A 19,252-nucleotide genomic window follows, 5' to 3' on the forward strand; every position below is an offset into this window, starting at 1 on the left:
ACAGTGAGACCTGGAGGGGTGTGATTGGGAGGAATGGCCTCTCTGATCTGAACCCGAGTGGTGTTCAGTTTTTGGACTTCTGTGCAAACCACAGTTTGTCCATCACGAACACCATGTTTGAACACAAGGATGTCCATAAGTGCACATGGCGCCAGGACACCCTAGGCTGCAGTTCAATGATTGACTTTGTAGTTGTGTCATCAGACTTGCTGCCATGTGTTTTGGACACTCGGGTAAAGAGAGGAGCTGAGCTGTCAACTGATCACCACCTGGTGGTGAGTTCGATCAGGTGGTGGCGGAAGATGCCGGTCAGACCAGGCAAACCCAACTCACAACTCCATCAGAACTTTGACCAGATATCGGGGGAGGTAAGGGACATTGACTTAGAATGGGACATGTTCCGTTCCTCCATTGTTGAAGCAGCTGACTGTAGCTGTGGCCGTAAGGTAGTTGGTGCCTGTCGGGGCGGTAATCCTCGAACCCGATGGTGGACACCCCAGGTGAGAGACGCTGTTAAGCTGAAGAAGGAGTCCTACCAGGCATGGTTGGCCTGTGGGACACCAGAGGCAGCAGGCAGGTATCGACAGGCCAAGCGATCTGCGGCTTCAGTCGTTGCCAAGGCAAAAACCAGTGTATGGGAGGAGTTTGGTGAGGCCTTGGAAAGTGACTTTAAGTCGGCTCCGAAAAGATTCTGGCAAACCGTCAGGCGACTCAGAAGGGGAAAGCAGTGTGCCGCTAACACTGTACATAGTGGAGATGGTGTGCTGCTGACTTCGACTGAAGACGTCATTGGATGGTGGAAGGAATATTTTGAGGACCTTCTCAATCCCACCGACACGTTCTCCAGTGAGGAGGCAGAGTCTGGGGACATGGGAATAGGCTTGTCCATTACTGAAGCCGAAGTCGCTAAGGTAGTTAAGAAGCTCCTTGGCGGCAGGGCTGCAGGGGTGGATGAGATCCGTCCTGAGTTCCTCAAGGCTCTGGATGTTGTGGAACTGTCTTGGCTGACATGCCTTTTCAACATTGCATGGACATCAGAGGCGGTGCCACTGGATTGGCAGACTGGAGGACCCCGGTCACCCGGCAGGGGAATCGAACCTACGCCCTCCTTGCTGTGAGGCGACAGCGCTACCCACCAGAATGAGATTCTAATAATAATGAATATCCAGAATGAAGTTCTAATAAAGGGTGGGATGGTGGTGCGGTGGGTAGTGCTGTTGTGAGGAGGGCCCGGGTTCGATTCCCCAGCCGGGTGACCGGGGGCCTCTCTGTGTGGAGTCTGCATGTTCTCCCCGTGTCTGCGTGGGTTTCCTCCGGGTTCTCCGGTTTCCTCCCACAGTCCAAAGACATGCAATCATTGCCCCTGGGTGTGAATGTGTGAGTGACTGTCTGTGTCTGTCTGTCTGTCCTGTGATGGACTGGCGACCTTTCCAGGGTGTATCCTGGGAATCTGCCCAATGACCGCTAGGATAGGCTCCAGCACACCCCCCCACCACCCCAACCCTGAGGGAGAAGGGGCTTAGAAAATGGATGGATGGATGGAAGTTCTAATAACATAATATCCAGAACAAAATTCTAATAAAATGAATATCCAGAATAAAATTCCCATAAAATAATATGCAGGATGACATTTTAACAAAAGTAGTATCCAGAATGAAATTCTAAAAACGTAATATATATTACTAATAAATAGTAATAGTTACTAATAAATAATAATAGTTGATAACAGGTGATCAGTGATATCATGAGTGACTCCATATTTCTGAGCTGTAAACGATGTGATCCTGTGTGAAGTCCAGCAGGTTGTAATACTGGACCCTTGTTTTGTCAGGTGGCTCTTCTTGCTTCTTCAGGATGGAATTCACCGCGTTTCTCTTCCTGAAGGTTTCAGCCACACAGCTAACCTCACTCATGTGGTCAAGATGGACTCTTTGAGTGACTTTGTGGTCAGTTTTCCCAATAGGAGGCTGGTTTTCTACAACAGAACTGACCACACACTCTCCACTGTGTCTCTGGACGGCTCGATGCCCATCACTCTATTTTCTGAAATTGACCATGATGCCCAGAGTCTGGCCTATGAGGACGGCCTCCTGGTGCTGACAGACGGAGAGAAGGTGTACAAAGAGACCCAGAAGGGTCAGGTGGCCATTTTCGTTGAGTTCTCTATGGACTGTAGTATCCTTCAGTCCAGTTACAGAGGCTATGGAAACCTCTGCTTCTCCAGCCCTTCCTCACAGCCCTGTCCACTGCCCAGGAGACCCAAAGCCCTGCAGGTTCTGTTCGGATCAGATAAAGCCGCCATCCGCTGGACAAAACCAGAAATAGCAAATGAGACAAGTAAGTTGTTTAATTGGCTTTAAATTTCAGCATATATCATATTCATATCTGATCACAGTGAGCTCACTATCACCCCATGAGGCCCATCAGTGTGTCCAGTTTTGTCCATTTTTGTCCATTTTTAGAATGTCATGTGAACAACGGCTGTGCTTTTTCAGTAATAATTTGCCTAATGTAGATTTAAATATTACACATTAGACACTTAAATGTATTTTTAAAAAAAGTATTTTATCAGAAACTCATTCTGGATATACATTTTATTAGAACTTCATTCTGATTATTAATGTTTTTAGAACTTTATTCTAGATATTTATTTTATTAGAAACTCATCCTAGATGTTAGTTTTATTAGAATTGTATTTGCATATTCATTTTATTTGCACTTCATTTCCATTATGAAAATTAATTATATTAGGACTTCATTCTGGAGGTTAAATTTTTTACTATTTTATTCTGGAAATTAGTTTTATTAGAATTCTGGATTTTTTACATTTCATTTTAAAAATTAATTTTCATAGAAATTCATTCATAAAGTCCTTGTGGATCTATTTTTTTTAGAACGCCTTACTTGATATATTACCGGTTTTCTTGTATATCCATTTAATAATATCGGCCATTAAATTTATTTTGTGTTTTTTGAAAACATTTATTTCAATCTAGAACGGCATGTTTGAAATTTGTAACACAAATTCAATTTTTTGTGAAATAATTCATTTGTAGTTTTTCATTGTGCTGCACTGTGAACCCCATGGGGCTATTATGGTATGGTTCACTGGCCTGTGCCGTTATTTGTTTGTCCACTCTCAGGCCCGTCGGCTTGGCAAAACTGGACGTACTCAGTGAGGTGGTCAGCAAATGGAGTGTTTAAGGACATCAGCAACATCACAGCCACACACACCACAGTTCCAGACCTGCAGAGCAACCAGAGTTATTTCATCACTGTATGGGCCAGTTCTCCGGGGGGTCACTCACAGTCTGTGGGGTTTGAGGGGACCACCCTTCAGCCAGGTGACGTGGAAAAGTCAATAAGCTTGAAGCGTTCAACTCATTCAGTGGAATGATTCAAATGGAGTCGATCAGTCGAAACATGTTTGGTGTCTGAAATCTGCTTCTTTAGTTTAAGCTGGAGCCGCAGGGCTAATGTAGCTAACAGGTAACAGAAACTGTAAACACGCAAACTTTCAGACGCCAAATATGTCTGGACCCGACGACGAGGTGAGAAGAAGAAAACCGTACATGTATTTCCTGAACTAGTCCTTTAATTACTGTTTATCATTTATATTATTCATACAACTTCATTCTAGATATTAATTTTATTAGAACTTCATTAGGAATATAAATTTTACTGGAACTTCACTTTGGATATTCATTTTAGTCAAACTTCATTGTAGATATTAATTATTAGAACTTTGTTCTAGATATTCATTTTATTAAAACTGCATTCTGGGTATTAGTTTTAGAACTTCATTCTAGATATTCATTTATTAGAACTGCGTTCTGAATATTCATTTTACTGGAACTTCATTTTGGATATTCATTTTAGTCAAACTTCATTATGGATATTAATTATTAGAACTTTGTTCTAGATACTAACTTCACTCTGTGTATTAGTTTTATTGAAAATTGATTCTAGATATTACTTTATTAGAACTTTGTTTTGGATATTCATTTTATTAGAATTTTATTCTGAAAATTAATTTTATTGAAACTTAATTTTGGATGTTAATTTTTTTTTACTTTATTCAGATATTATTTTATTAGAAATTAATTTTAATATTAATTTTGTTGTAACATCATTCTGGAGATTTAGTTTCTTTTCTGAAATCTTATTTAACTGCTGTCTTATTATTCACACATTTCCCATAAAACCAATTAATCTAAACTATCCATTTTGCTAACAGTGGACGATATTCCGTTCATAGCTGCAGTCTCGGAGGAACGTCTTTGGAGGCAAGAAATGGACAGTTTCTTCCTTCAGTCTCTGGCTTCTACTGTGAAAGACGTGAAAGGTATTTATGTCTGTGCAGTAAATCTATTTGAAACACTCAGTGCGCGTTTTTAAAGCTGCACTATGTAAGATTTTTTATTAAAAGTGAAAGATGCGTCATCACTAAGTCAGGAGTGTAAAGACAGGCTGAGATATGCTGAGTGTGCTCTGCTGCGAGTCGCCCTGTAAAACCTTTAATAACCATTTAAAATTTTCAGAGGTGTCAGATTTTTCATATCAAATCACACATCTTTACATATTAACGTCACACGCAGGCTCAAAAAGAAGGTCCAGCTCAATTTTCAGGCCTTGAAGTCTTTACAAGTTTCAAGTTTATTTGTCATTTGCACAGCATGTTTTGGATTGAAATGCTTGTGGTTAGGCTCCCCACAAAGTCTAGAGAAATATACACAAAATATAGAAAAATATACACAAAATCTAGAGAAATATACACAAAATCTAGAGAAATATAAAGAAATATTCACAAAATATACACAAAATCTAGAGAAAATATACACCAAATCTAGTGACAGTATGCATTTTAAGTGATTTAGTGTTATAGAAAATATAGAAAAATATACACCAAATCTAGAGAAATATACACTAATTATACACAAAATCTAGAGTAAATATACACAAAATCTAGAGAAATATATACAAAATATAGAAAAATATAGAAAAATATACACAAAATCTAGAGAAATATACACAAAATATAGAGAAATATAAAGAAATATGCACAAAATATACACAAAATATAGAGAAATATACACAAAATCTAGAGAAAATATAAACCAAATCTAGTGACAGTATGCATTTTAAGTGATTTAGTGTTATTGCTATTTAATGGGACTTTTTTAAAGTGTTATTGTCCAGAGATGATATGATACAATAATAATAATAATAGTGACTGAGTGAAATGATAACTGGGAAGGACCCACAGCTTCACAGCTTGATCAGAAGCCTAACAGCTTGTGGGTAGAATGATCTCAGAATCAACATTATACAGATGAAGATGTGATGAGAATAGTAGATAATTCACTCGCATCCTCAGAAGACACTCCTTCACCAGGTTTAGACCGTCAGTCATCAGATTCAGAAGGCGCACACAACAAAACGTTCTTCTACCATTGCATGCAGTTACACATTTCCACCAGAGCGGTCTCCAAATCCCCAAAACTTACATACTGCAGCTTTTTAAAATGATTACTTTTAAATCTCACCACAATTTGGACCAGTTATTGTAGTACATGCACAAATATGATGACTGGATAATAGTTTACATTTGGTAATAGACAGAGTATTTTATTCTGGACAACAAATGAGACAAAACAAATACGAGAGCACTTTACTGTTATAATCAATTATAATTAAATAATGCTGTTGAATGAAATTCCTGTTACGTTGAATTCCTGCATACACTGAAAGGTCCTGCTTATGACATTTAAGGCTCTTAATGGCTGAGGTCTGGTCTGTTAAAGTGTTATAGCTTGTCCAGATCAGGGAGCTCAGCTAAGGCAGGATTATTGCAAAGTCCTAGAGTCTCTCACAGCTCAGTTGGAGGAAGATGAATTTCTTGTACAGCTCCTAAATTCTGGAATAGCATTCCAGAGAAAATTAGGAATGTTCAACATGTGCGTTTAAATCCAAAATTGAAACCCTGTGTGTTTAGGTTAGCATGTGCCTATCATTATTATTATTATTATTATTATTATTATTATCATCATCGTTATTATTATAAAAATATCATTGTTTTTGTTGTTCGTTGCCATCTTCAGATCAATACATGCACAGATGCATTTTTACAACCTTGCTGTGAAGGTTTAAGGTCATTTGAAATGTCCAGTATTAGTAGGACAAGCATGCAAGCCCAATCTCCTTGACTTACTACTACCAGACTATTCATGTGGTACATTTGGGAGTCTTACTGTAACATCACACCTCATGAAGTCTTACAGTCTTATGGTCTCATAATCTCATCATTTGCTTTGGTGTTGAGCAGATATGGACTGGTACAATGGCACAGTCTACTGGACGGACAGTTCAGGACACATTAGCTGGATGGAGCTGGATGATGTCTCTTCTGGTCCTGAAGTATTTATAGTGCCTCAGACCATGAAGGCTGATGCTGTAGCCTTTGACTGGCTGGGGCAGTATTTATACTGGAGCTGCAACACAAACATGGTATTGGATACAGTAAAGCCTTGCACCTCATAGTTAGTTTGGGTCTTCCTCTTTCTCCAGAGGTGGTCAGTCAGCCAAGGCATGTTCTCTTTTTTCGTTCTGCGGTTTGATAAATAAAATTAACTTGTTTTTTATGCTCAACTTCCCCAATAGCCAGGACTTTCTCCATCCCACAATCCTGCTTGACGTTTTTCCTCTTAGGTACACACTTATGGATGGCTGTGGCATCGCTGGGACTCAAACTCACAACCTCCTGTTGGAGTGATGGCTTAGTCCACTCAGGAACACATGAAGCAGCTCAGATTTTTAATCTACAAATGTTTAAAACACTGGAGAAAATATTAGTTGTTTTAGCTTCAAAGCAGGGCGTCGTCTCATGCGGTGCAACTGGTTAATAGTTCATCCCAACATGAGGAGGTAGAGAGTTTGAATCTCAGCAGTGCCACAGCTGTCCAAGAGGGAAATATGCCAGATGGGACTGTGTGATTGAAGGAGCGCCAGCTAGTGGAGAAGCTGAGTAAAAAAGGCAAATTCAGTTTTGTTTATCTGTCTGAGATGCAGACCCAGAAACAGTATCTGGGAGAATTTTGACTCAGCTAAGAGTTGGTTGAACTCTAGTATCCTTACATTGAGCCAACTCAGGAAAAGCCATGTAATCAGTTACTTTATCATTTTAAGTTGAGCAGAATTAAAAATTTTTTACCATGATGGTACAAAATCTTGCCAGATATGCAGAGCACCTAAGTCTGGCCAGGAGGCTGAAGTATTTCTGATTACAAGCTGGAAAATTGAAAGCCTGCTCATAGATTCACCAAATGCTGCCATCTCCTGGAGCACTGAGACCACCGTGGAGGTGTGTAGGCTCGACGGGGACGGACGAGTACTCCTCAGAGAGCTGAGCGTCTTCTCTGGGAGAAAGGTGGGAGGCGGACAGCATTTACAGATCAACCAATACACATTTATTCTACTCTATTCTACACAAAGAGCAGTTACATGTATATTTTCTCATCACAGATTGCTGGAGTCACTGCAGATTTAACTGAGAGCATCCTGTACTGGCTGGAACAGGACGGCTCATTCTTACACCTTTACAGAGCAGACATCAGCAGTGTGGGGTAAACACCTGTCAGAAGTAGTGTTTGGAGTTTCCCCTTATCCCACATGTAGTTGATCTGCCAAGACTGGTTTGGTACCTAAAGTTTGCTTCTTTAGTTTTGTGCTGGTCCTACAATACAAAACTAATCTCCTACAAATCTGCATGGTGCTGAAAGAAGTACACCAGATAACTAAAAACAGTTGTTGCAACACCTCAACATGTCTGAAGAAGAAACACCATAAGAACATGAGGAAGACCCATTGAGAAGAACCAAGACTCACAAAGAGAAACACCATAGGAACATGAGGAAGAACCACTGAGAAGAATTTCGACTCACAAGGAGAAACATCATAAGAACATGAGGAAGAACCATTGAGAGGAACCAATACTCACAAAGAGAAACACCATAGGAACATGAGGAAGAACCACTGAGAAGAATTTCGACTCACAAGGAGAAACACCATAAGAACATGAGGAAGAACCATTGAGAAGAACCAAGACTCACAAAGAGAAACACCATAAGAACATGAGAAAGAACAATTGAGATGAACCAAGACTCACAAATAGAAACACCATAGGAACATGAGGAAGAACCACTGAGAGGAACCAAGACTCACAAGGAGAAACACCATAAGAACATGAAAAACCACTGAGAGGAACCAAGAATCACAAGGAGAAACACCATAAGAACATGAGGAAAAACCACTGAGAGGAACCAAGACTCACAAGGAGAAACACCATAAGAATATGAGGAAGAACCACTGAGAGGAACCAAGACTCACAAGGAGAAACACCATAAGAATATGAGGAAGAACCACTGAGAGGAACCAAGACTCACAAGAAGAAACACCATAAGAATATGAGAAAGAACCACTGAGAGGAACCAAGACTCACAAGGAGAAACACCATAGGAACATGAGGAAGAACCACTGAGAGGAACCAAGAATCACAAGGAGAAACACCATAAGAACATGAGGAAGAACCACTGAGAGGAACCAAGACTCACAAGGAGAAACACCATAAGAACATGAGGAAGAACCACTGAGAGGAACCGAGGAGAAACTCTCTCCTCTGAATTCGTAATTATTTGTTAGCTACATTCATACATACACTCGTAGCTCCTGGGCAAAACGAAAGAACAAACTTCAGACACCAATCACGTCTCAGTTGATGGACTTTATTGGGATAAGAGGGGAAATTATGTAAATAATGTCTGAAATGAATGTTCTGCTGCAGATCCCAGGACTCCAGACTGACGGTGTATCTGAAATGGAGCTCATCTGAGGTGTTGAATCAGCAGCTGGCCTACTACAGCGAACGGCTCGTGTGGCTGGGGGATGATGGGAAACTGCGAATTCAAGAAGTGAATCAAAACCAGACTGTGCTCATGTCTCCAGACAACACCGTGGCAGCTTTCACTCTTCTACAGCCAACACTCAAACCCCTTCCAGGTCAGGGATGTTAGTTAATAACTTGGAAAAACTGTTTTTCCTCACTTTTGGGAATAAAAGAGTTTGATGTAGTTAATAAAACACTGCTGAAGCACATACACGGAGCTTAAGCCCCTTTTCCACTGCAGGGTGGTACTGGCTTTTTTGGTTTTCCACTAGGTAAATCTGGTACCGGTCTGGTTACTGGTCTTTGTTCGACGTGCTGTTTGTTTGATGTATGTTGGCAGAACTGTTTGAATCTTTGTTTGATGTTTGTTGATTAGGATTTGTTTGTGTTTCTCGTCATGTCGAACTCTCGTGCAATCCATGTTGGATTCTCTACGACCCTGGACTGTCTCGACCCTGATTTTGGATTTGCCCTTAATAAATCTCACTTATCTCTGCAGAAGTGTCCGCCTCCTCGCTCCCCATTACAGCTCGTTTTAATTCCAAAAACGGAAATGCATTGAAAGTTTAGAAAGTTCAGTTTCTCTGCTTCTTTCAATGAATTACTAATCAGAAATATTTCATAGAGATAACAGCATGATTTTGTTATTGTTGGTTGATGTTAGTAAATGTGATGTTTTAATGAGCTCTCTGCGTTCAGGTGGATTTGTGTCTCCTCCTGTCGTGATCCCGCCTGCGGTTTCAAAAGCGTCTATCCGCCTGGAAGGGAACGAATCGGCGTTTACAATCCTGTGGGAGCCCAGCAGCACCGAGTTTGGCACTGTGTTCTACTGTGTCGTCTCTAATGACCCAGAGCTGCATGATACACTAACAGCAAAGGTGAATTTATTATTTTTATAACCCCTTTAACTTCAGGTTTATTTTCATGTATTTATTATTATAATGTATTATTCACTAAAGCAACGTTTACACGAGAAGCCTAAGTGCTCAAATCCGATTTTCTGCTCAAATCCGATCTCTCTGACATGATGGTTCACACCGGTTTAGGAAACTGATTCAAATCTTGTGAACGAACTGGCGCCCGAAATGACCCGCATGCGCACAATGGTGTGTGCTGCCATGGTAACGCTGAATAATGGCGCATGTGCAGTGGGAAGAAAAGCACGTGAATTATGATCTAAGCTTCACATTAAGGTCGCGTGACCATGAATCAGATAAGTATCCGATGATAGGAGGCCATATGAAAGGTTGAAGTGGCACAAATCCGATTTTTTTACCATAATGTGACTCAGATCTGGTGTTTTCAGGGCGGTGTGGACACAAACCTGAAACCCAACCTGAGCCACTTTCATGTGTGGTCCTAGATCGGACACACATCCGATTCATAGCCCTGCGACCTCCACTGCGCGTGCGCCATCATTCAGTGTTACCATGGCAGCCGAACAGAAGCTAAAGCCTGTAAACTGTGGAAAAGCAGCTCATCTCACCTTTTTCTCCTCCGTCTGGCTCCAATGATGAAGCTGAGAGCTGATCAGAGTTAATGATCTTCTCAGCGAAGCTCGTTCTGCTCGTTAGTTTGTGCTGATGATGCAGTGATTCAGTCACGTGACGTTACTGAGTAGGAGGAGCTCATGAGGCTCATTTCAGGAGCTGGTTCATCACATTGACAGATTAAAATCACTAACCTAAACGAGTGAGAACCGTCAAGTCGAAGAGATCAGATTTGTGAAAAAACATTTTTTTTTGGAGCAAAGAGGCTTGTAATGTAAATACAGCCAGAGTAGCTCAGGTCAGATTTGTAAAGATCAGATTTGTGTCCACACAGCTCTGAAAACGTGAGATTTAAATCACATTAGGGCAAGAATCAGATTTCTGCCACTTCAATCTGGTAATGTGAACGTAGCCTATATGTTCTCGATAAGTCTGGAATTACTTGTCATAATAATAAAGATTTGATTGTTTTTTACACAATAACAATGGATAAAGTGCAGATTTCAGTGTTCTAAATTAGACACTGTATAGTATTTCATGGTATTCATGGTATTATTTTTATTGTAACTGCATTCAGTATATTAATTAATTACAGTTTAATTCTGGATAATCATCTTTATTAAATAACTGTAGTAAATAATCTGAAATCTGTTTTCTCACAGGTTTTGTCTGTGCCGTACTGTCCTCTGTTCAATACATTCCCTGAACCCTTCATGCGAGTGAAAAACTTCAAGCCAAATTCCAAAATTTCAATCACAATAACTCCGTTTACATACTGGGGTAAAGGTGGCTCGACATCGCAGCTGCTCCTTACACCTTCTATAGGTAGGATTTGTGTTATTCTCACATTCAGACAGTGCTGAGAATATTTAAGCTACTACACTAAACTGAGTGTCCACAAACCCTCACTGGCCATTTTATCAGAAACACCTACCATATTGGTTGGGTAGGTGACATACAGCAGCTCCAAAAACGCTTTTCGGCAATGCTTTCTATGAATGGCACATTTTAAAGCATCTATAAACACATTTATAACATGGTATAATGCATTCATACGGCATTATAAATGAAATACTAAATCGGAAATTAATAAATCTGTGTGATGGCTTTTTTTAACTAATAAATTCTTACTTTTTACTGTTTGCGTGGTTTTCATTTATTCTAAAAAATATTTGGCATTTTATACGGGCAACAAACACATTTATTTCCAAGATAAACTGCAAATTAAGTGACTATAATGAATTATTCCACAATCTCTATGAAATATTCAAGATCTCCTACCAATTACATGTTTTTTACAGGTAAAACACACACGTTTATGTGCTCGTGTGCCAGACTTTTGCACAGTGCTGTATGCTGCATTAATCCTATAATACTCTCTCTTTAGCAGCATCCTTTGCATATTAATGAAAACTGAATTCTGTACTGAATATCCGTCGCTCATCTCTCAGCAGACACCCCTTCAGCAGTAAGTGTGGAGATGATCGTATTGAGTGCTATCATAAGTGTTCTAACAGTGCTCATGATCACCGTTGGAGTCATCAGTAAGTCCAGAAGCGTGTGGTGCAGGACTGAGTAATTTAATCAAAGTTCTTATTTTTGCAATCCGCTTCATTGATCTTTGCCGATGAATTAAGTGAGTGATTTAATTAGCACATAATTGCAATAACAGGATATCTGGAACTGAATAAAATGTGATCAAATGTGAAAATGAGTCTTAAACACATTTCATTTTGAAGTTTTTTCTAGACGGCGTCAAAATAAAGCACCCGAGACAAACAGCCAGACAAGTCTGTACTCTCAGGACAGAGAACTGGACGATATCAGGGGTTTGGTGGGGCTGGGAAACGCCTGCTATGCTGTCAGGTAAACAGGAATGACTCAAACGACACTGTGAATTATTTTCAGCATTTCACAACATTCAACACTCATTTTCATCATTTTATTGTGAAAAATAACTCATCTTATGATATTTTCTGTAAAATCACAGCAAATTACTGTGAAGGTGACGTTGAGCGGAGATGGGCAGAGTAGCCTAAAGCAATCCTCAGATAAAAGTATTGATTGGTGAAATAATAATTGAAGTGGTTGGTTAGTGAAGTGGTGTAACACCTCTGCCTTCTACACTGTAGACTGGGGTTCAATCCCCACCTGGGCAAACACCCTACACTATACCAATAAGGGTCCTTGGGCAAGACTCCTAACACTGCCTTGGCCTCCCTGTGTAAAATGATCAAACTGTAAGTCGCTCTGGATAAGAGCGTCAGCCAAAAGCCATAAATAAATGTAAATAAATGTAAAAGTAAAAGCAGAAACAAAGCTTAAAGGTGCAGTACGTAAGATCTAGCGGCATCTAGTGGTGAGGTGTCAGATTGCAACCATCTGAATGTCCCTCCCTCACCCTTCCCTTTCCAACTGTGTTGTAGAGCCTACAGTGAGCATCAGGTTTTCTACTGTCGTCTGTCCTGATTCCATTTTTCTTCTCCTTGTTTTCACTTCTTTGATGACGAGGATTCACCCTCCCTCACTCACTCATTTGGCTTCTCAAACTTCTCACAACACAAAATAGTCAGCTAGCAACCATTGATTCGTCTTCTTTATATGTCTTCCAACTGGAGCTACAGTGCCACCAAATTTAAGCTGCCACTAAAGTGTAAAAATGAGAAAGGCGCCCTCTAGAGGCAGTGCTTGGTTTGTTCGCTCTGGGTTCCTGCACAACACGGTGGCCTTTTTTGAAGAGGAGCCGCTCGCTATGTAGATATGAAGGGCTAACAAAACCACAACGATTCACAGTCACAGGTGATTTATATACTGATGAAAACATGGTTTTGTTTACTATATTCCGTTTCTACCAGTAGATCCACCCTAAATCTTCACACTGCACCTTTAACTAATGAGTAACTGGTAAAACTGCAGTGGAACTTCTCAGTGCATCCAGCATCTCTCAGCTCAGGAAGTGAAGGTTGTTAGACTCTGTTCTTCTCTTTTTTTAAGGATCCTTTTGGTCTAAAATAAACTGCTAAAGCTCCACAGTCAGAGCTGTGACCAATCACAGAGCAGCACAGATGGTCTTACCTACAGAACAGAATGAACTTTGAAAAAGCATAAAAATAATTAGTGACTAAATATGAACGGCTAGAATGGAACTGAGTAAAAAGCAGATTTCTCCATTTATTAATATACCTGATTAGAGGTGAAAGTCCTATGATTTGAAAAAAAAGATAAAGGAAATTGCTGTTAAAGTAAAGCAACCAGGGCAGCACAGTAGCACAGCAAGAAGGGCCTGGGTTTGATTCCCCAGCCAGGGAAACAGGGTCCGTTCTGTGTGGAGTTTTCCCAGTGTCTGAGTGGGTTTCCTCCCACAGTCCAAAGACCTACAGTCAGGCCAAAGACATGCATTCAGACCAAAGACCTACAGTCAGGCCAAAGACATGCATTCAGACCAAAGACCTACAGTCAGGCCAAAGACCTGCGTTCAGACCAAAGACCTGCAGTCAGGCCAAATACATGCATTCAGACCAAAGACCTACAGTCAGGCCAAAGACATGCATTCAGACCAAAGACCTACAGTCAGGCCAAAGACCTGCGTTCAGACCAAAGACCTACAGTCAGGCCAAATACATGCATTCAGACCAAAGACCTACAGTCAGGCCAAAGACATGCATTCAGACCAAAGACCTACAGTCAGGCCAAAGACCTGCGTTCAGACCAAAGACCTGCAGTCAGGCCAAAGACCTGCAGCCAGGCCAAAGACATGCATTCAGGCCAAAGACCTGCATTCAGGCCAAAGACCTGCAGCCAGGCCAAAGACCTGCAGCCAGGCCAAAGACCTGCAGCCAGGCCAAAGACATGCATTCAGACCAAAGACATGCAGTCAGGTCAAAGACATACAATTGCTAAATTGCCCCTAGGTGTGACTGTATGTGTCTGCCCTGTGATGGACTGCCCAGGGTGTTTCCTGCCTTCTGCCCAATGAGTGCTGGGAGTGCTCCAGCATCCCCTGTTACCCAGGAAAAGAAGCAGCTTAGATAGTGTGTGTGTGTGTGTGTGTGTGTGTGTGTGTGTGTGTGTGTGTGTGTGTGTGATGCAACCAATAGCCAGTGACTTTTTTTATATTGAAAGTAAACACAGAACGTTTATCATGTTGTAATTTCTCTCTTTTTTCTTTGTTTGATCTTCTCTTAGTCTGCTGCCGATGCACAAGGAGCTGGAGTCTCTGCCTGTGTTTCCACGCGAGTGTCTGAAGCTGCAGAAGCTGTTGGGCAGCGGAGCTTTTGGGGAGGTTTATGAGGGAGTTACTGTCAGAGACCCCCACAGTGACACCGTACCTGAGCAGAGAGTGGCTGTCAAGGTAAAAACCTGCAGGATATACGGTTTCTCACAAAGGTGAGTGCACCCCTCACATTTCTGCAGATGTTCTATCTTTTCATGGGACGACACTATAGAGATGAAACTTGGATATAACTTAAAGTGGTCAGTGTGCAGCTTGTATAGCAGTGCAGATTTACTGTCCTCTGAAAAGAACTCAACACACAGCCACTAATGTCTAAATAGTTGGCAAGACAAGTGAGTCCACCTCACAGTGAATGCGTCCAAATCGTGCCCAAAGTGTCTATTTTGTGTGACCACCATAATTATCTAGCACTGCCTGAACCCTCTTGGGCATGGAATTCACCAGAGCTACTGGAATCCTCTTCCACTCCTCCATGATGACATCACGGAGCTGGTGGATGTTAGACACCTTGTGCTCCTCCTCCTTCTTCTTGAGGGTGCCCCACAGGTGCTCAATTGGGCTTAGGTCTGGAGACATACTTGGCCAGTCCATCACCTTTACCTTCAGCAAGGCAGTTGTCGTCTTTGAAATGTGTTTGGGGTTGTTATTGTGTTGGAAAACTGCCATGAGGGGCACTTTCCGAAGGGAGGGGGGTCATGCTTCGCTTCAGAATGTCACAGTTCATGTCGGAATTCATCTTTCTCTAAATGAATTGCCTTGGTACTCATCACCAGGGCACCGCCACACATGCTGGACCATCTAGGCCAAACAAGTTTATCTTGGTCTCGACAGCCACAGGACATGGTTCCAGTAATCAATGTTCTTGGACTGCTTGTCTTCAGCAAACTGTTTGCGTGTCAGCTTCAGAAGAGGCTTACTTCTGGGATGACGGCCATGCAGGCCGAGTTGATGCATTGTGCGGCGTATGGTCAGAGCACTGACAGGCTGACCTCCCACTTCTTCAACCTCTGCAGCAATGCTGGAAGCACTCATGCGTCTATTGAAGCCAAACTCTGGATATGACGCTGAACTCGTGGACTTAACGTCTTTGGTCGACCCTGGTGGGGCCTGTTCCGAGTGGAACCTGTCCTGGAAAACCGCTGTATGACATTGGCCACCATGCTATAGCTCAGTTTCAGGGTGTTAGCAATCTTCTTATAGCCTAGGCGTCTTTGTGGAGAGCAACAATTCTACTTCTCACATCCTCAGAGAGTTCTTTGCCATGGCGTGCCATGTTGAATATCCAGTGGCCACTATGAGTCAGTTGAAACCAAAACACCCACTGACCCCAGGGAGGGACAGCAACACAATTGGGCACAATTTGGACGCATTCACTGTGAGGTGGACTCACTTGTCTTGCCAGCTATTTAGACATTAATGTCTGTGTGTTGAGTTCTTTTCAGAGGACAGTAAATCTGCACTGCTATACAAGCTGCACACTGACTACTTTAAGTTATATCCAAGTTTCATCTCTATAGTGTCGTCCCATGAAAAGATAGAACATCTGCAGAAATGTGAGGGGCGCACTCACTTTTGTGAGATACTGAACGAAATTATATCATTTTTGATTTTCATGAGCGACTCTGCTTACACACTTGAAAAAGATGGTTCTTCAGTTCTACATGGTTCTTCAGATTGATGAATGTGTTGTATATGGTTCTACATAGAACATTTTTGGAAAATGGTACTATGTAGCACCAAAAAGTGTTCTTCTATTGCTATAAGCTTGAAATCAGAACAACAGCTTTCTGGCGCCATATAGAACATTGCCTTTACTAAAGAACCCTTGAAGAACCATCTTTTTGAGTATGTATGTGTTGTTAACAATATTACCAAATGTGGGATTATTTGGAACCAATTATTGAGTCTAGTCTTGATCTAGTCAAATCTAGTCTAGACCTAATCTGGGTCTAGGAAACTGGTTTCTGGGCCCACACTTCAATAACTACAGAACTTAAAAATTGACAGCAATTAATGAATAATTTAAGTAGTAATTTATAGTAGCTACTACATAATACATAGTAGATGCTGAATAATTGATAATAGTATTATAACATTAATAGTAGATAATAAAAAAATCATAATTGTTACTGAATAATTCATAAAAGTTGCTGAAACCCTTAAAGTTCAAGTTCAAAACTTGAAATCTGTTTTTCCCTCTGAGATCTATTTATGAAGTTTGGGTGGTTTTGTGAACCGAAAGCCGATATGAATTATTCTTACAACACATTTTCACTCCCTCTTTATCCCTTACAATTAAACAGGCTGTTTTTGTTTCTGTATCTTTAAGACTGATATATGCAAATGAGCTCTGTTCTGATTTCAGCAGTCTAGGCTGAAACACCTTATAACACCTTGTAAATGGGTGGAGCTAAACTGCTGTAGGCTGAATAGGCAGATAAGTAAACATGATGGTTTGTATGACACAGCAGCGCTGCTGCGTCTGATCCACTCGCACCAGCGCATCACACACTAACACACCACCACCACGTCAGTGTTACTGCAGCGCTGAGAATGATCCACCACCCAAATAGTACCTGCTCTGTGAGGGTCCATGGGGGTCCTGACCACTGAAGAACAGGGTAACAGAGTATCAGAGAAACAGATGGACTACAGTCTGTAACTGTAGAACTACAGAGTGCAGCTATACAGTAAGTGGAGCTGATAAAGTGGACAGTGAGCGTAGAAACGAGGAGGAGGTTATGATGTCATGCCTGGCTGGTGTAAGGGCTGTGTGTAGTGAAGAGTTTAACTTTCTCATTCCTGTCAGACGCTGCGCAACGGTGCCAGCAGCCAGGAGAAGATCGAATTTCTGAAAGAGGCTCATTTGATGAGGTAAGACACCCTTCATCTGTGACTTTAATGGTGCGTGACTGTGTGGCTGCATCTTCATTATAAACGTAAGTGTAAGGGACGGTTCTGGTTTTCTGCTCTGCTCTGTGTTTGAGTTCAGCCAGTTTAGCCACCCAAACATCCTGCGTCTGCTGGGTGTGTGTGTGCGGAACGAGCCCCATTACATCATCCTGGAGCTGATGGAGGGGGGGGACCTGCGCTCATATCTGAGGGGAGCTCGGCCCACCAACGTGAGTGAAGCTGTTATGAATTATTCAGAAGCTACTTTAAATTATTCAGTAATACCTATTAATTATTCAGTAGCTAATAGGAATTATTCAGCGTCTACTATAGATTATTCACTAATAAATATTTATTGTTCAGGACTTACTATGAATAATTCAGTAACTATAATTCATTATTCAGTATATACTAGAAATTGTTCACTAATGACTATTGATTATGCAATAACTACCATAAATTATTCATTATCTGTTGTATTCATTCATTACTATGGATTATTCAGTACCTACTATAAATAATTCAGTAACTATTATGAAATATTCAGTACCCTAATTAATATTATTCAGTAACTACTATGAATTATTCAGCATCTACTATAGATTATTCACTAATAAATATTAAATATTCAGTAGCTACTATGAATAATTCAGTAACTATGATTAATTATTCAGTACATAGTCTACATTTTTTGCTAATGGCTATTGATTACTCAATAACTACCATAAATTATTCAGTATCTATTATATTTACTAATAACTATTGATTATTCAGTACCTACTATAGATTATTCACTAATAAATGTTAATTATTCAGTACTTACTATGTATAATTCAGAAAATACCAATTAACTGCGGTTCTTATTCATTATTTACTTTGAATTATCTGGTACTTAATGAGTTATTATAGAACTAATATCAATTATTTATATTTTTATATTATAAATATATTCTATTATAATATATATATATATATATATATATATATAATAAACTTAGTTAACTTAGTTTTATTCAACTGAACTGTTTATTTTATTGTGATTATTATTGTTCATAGAATTTATTTGACTTTAAAAAACAGCTAAACTGCTTCTGAATGTCACAGAATCATGGAAAACTTCTGAACTTGACCGGCCTTCTGGATATCAGTGTAGATGTGGCCAATGGGTGTGTTTATTTGGAGAAGCTCCATTTCGTTCACAGGTATGAAAGTGCATATTTTTCATATCCTCACCATAATAAGAGGAACTTTTTTAGTGTTATTGCTAATTAAAACAGTGTGAATATTTTCATGGCAATTATACACAGCAAACTGTTCATGTTTTGTTGGATCTGGCTTGTCACTCACTCACTCACTCATGTTTAGATTGTCCACAAGGGGGCGCACACCAGTAGCTAAAATAACTTCTGTACTTTACTCTGCTAGCTTGCTTAGAAGGTACATAGCTACTAACACTAAAAATTAATACATTACACCACAGCTCTCCACCAAAGCTTATAGCTATTATTCACTAATTTAATGTATGTTATGTAACTTACAGCAGAGCATTTGGGTCATTCAACATTAACATTGGTGTTACACATAATAAAGGCAACACCAGAGACAATTTTAATGAAAAATGCGTTTTACTAAACGGCGGCTACAGAACATCAAACCATGTTACCAATCATGGAATCTCCACTAAAATATGGAATT

The 19,252-nt window shown here is 40.4% G+C and overlaps 1 protein-coding gene across 2 annotated transcripts in view; it reads left to right on the plus strand.

Moving 5' to 3' along the window:
• Positions 1-19,252, plus strand: part of ros1 (c-ros oncogene 1, receptor tyrosine kinase) — a 43,023-nt gene that overhangs the window by 16,366 nt on the left and 7,405 nt on the right. Inside the window, exons 10-24 of one of the 2 annotated variants that reach the window (XM_037541828.1) lie at positions 1,832-2,337; positions 3,144-3,344; positions 4,238-4,345; positions 6,326-6,507; positions 7,235-7,426; positions 7,522-7,622; positions 8,840-9,054; positions 9,641-9,819; positions 11,094-11,256; positions 11,883-11,975; positions 12,171-12,297; positions 14,617-14,782; positions 17,475-17,539; positions 17,658-17,787; positions 18,662-18,759. In XM_037541828.1, the coding sequence (XP_037397725.1) occupies positions 1,832-2,337; positions 3,144-3,344; positions 4,238-4,345; positions 6,326-6,507; positions 7,235-7,426; positions 7,522-7,622; positions 8,840-9,054; positions 9,641-9,819; positions 11,094-11,256; positions 11,883-11,975; positions 12,171-12,297; positions 14,617-14,782; positions 17,475-17,539; positions 17,658-17,787; positions 18,662-18,759 (2,526 nt within the window). The remainder of the gene's footprint in view (positions 1-1,831; positions 2,338-3,143; positions 3,345-4,237; positions 4,346-6,325; positions 6,508-7,234; positions 7,427-7,521; positions 7,623-8,839; positions 9,055-9,640; positions 9,820-11,093; positions 11,257-11,882; positions 11,976-12,170; positions 12,298-14,616; positions 14,783-17,474; positions 17,540-17,657; positions 17,788-18,661; positions 18,760-19,252) is intronic. The other variant, XM_037541829.1, reaches the window with a different exon arrangement.

The sequence above is a fragment of the Pygocentrus nattereri genome, chromosome 10, assembly GCF_015220715.1.
Source record: "Pygocentrus nattereri isolate fPygNat1 chromosome 10, fPygNat1.pri, whole genome shotgun sequence".
Lineage (NCBI taxonomy): Eukaryota > Metazoa > Chordata > Actinopteri > Characiformes > Serrasalmidae > Pygocentrus > Pygocentrus nattereri.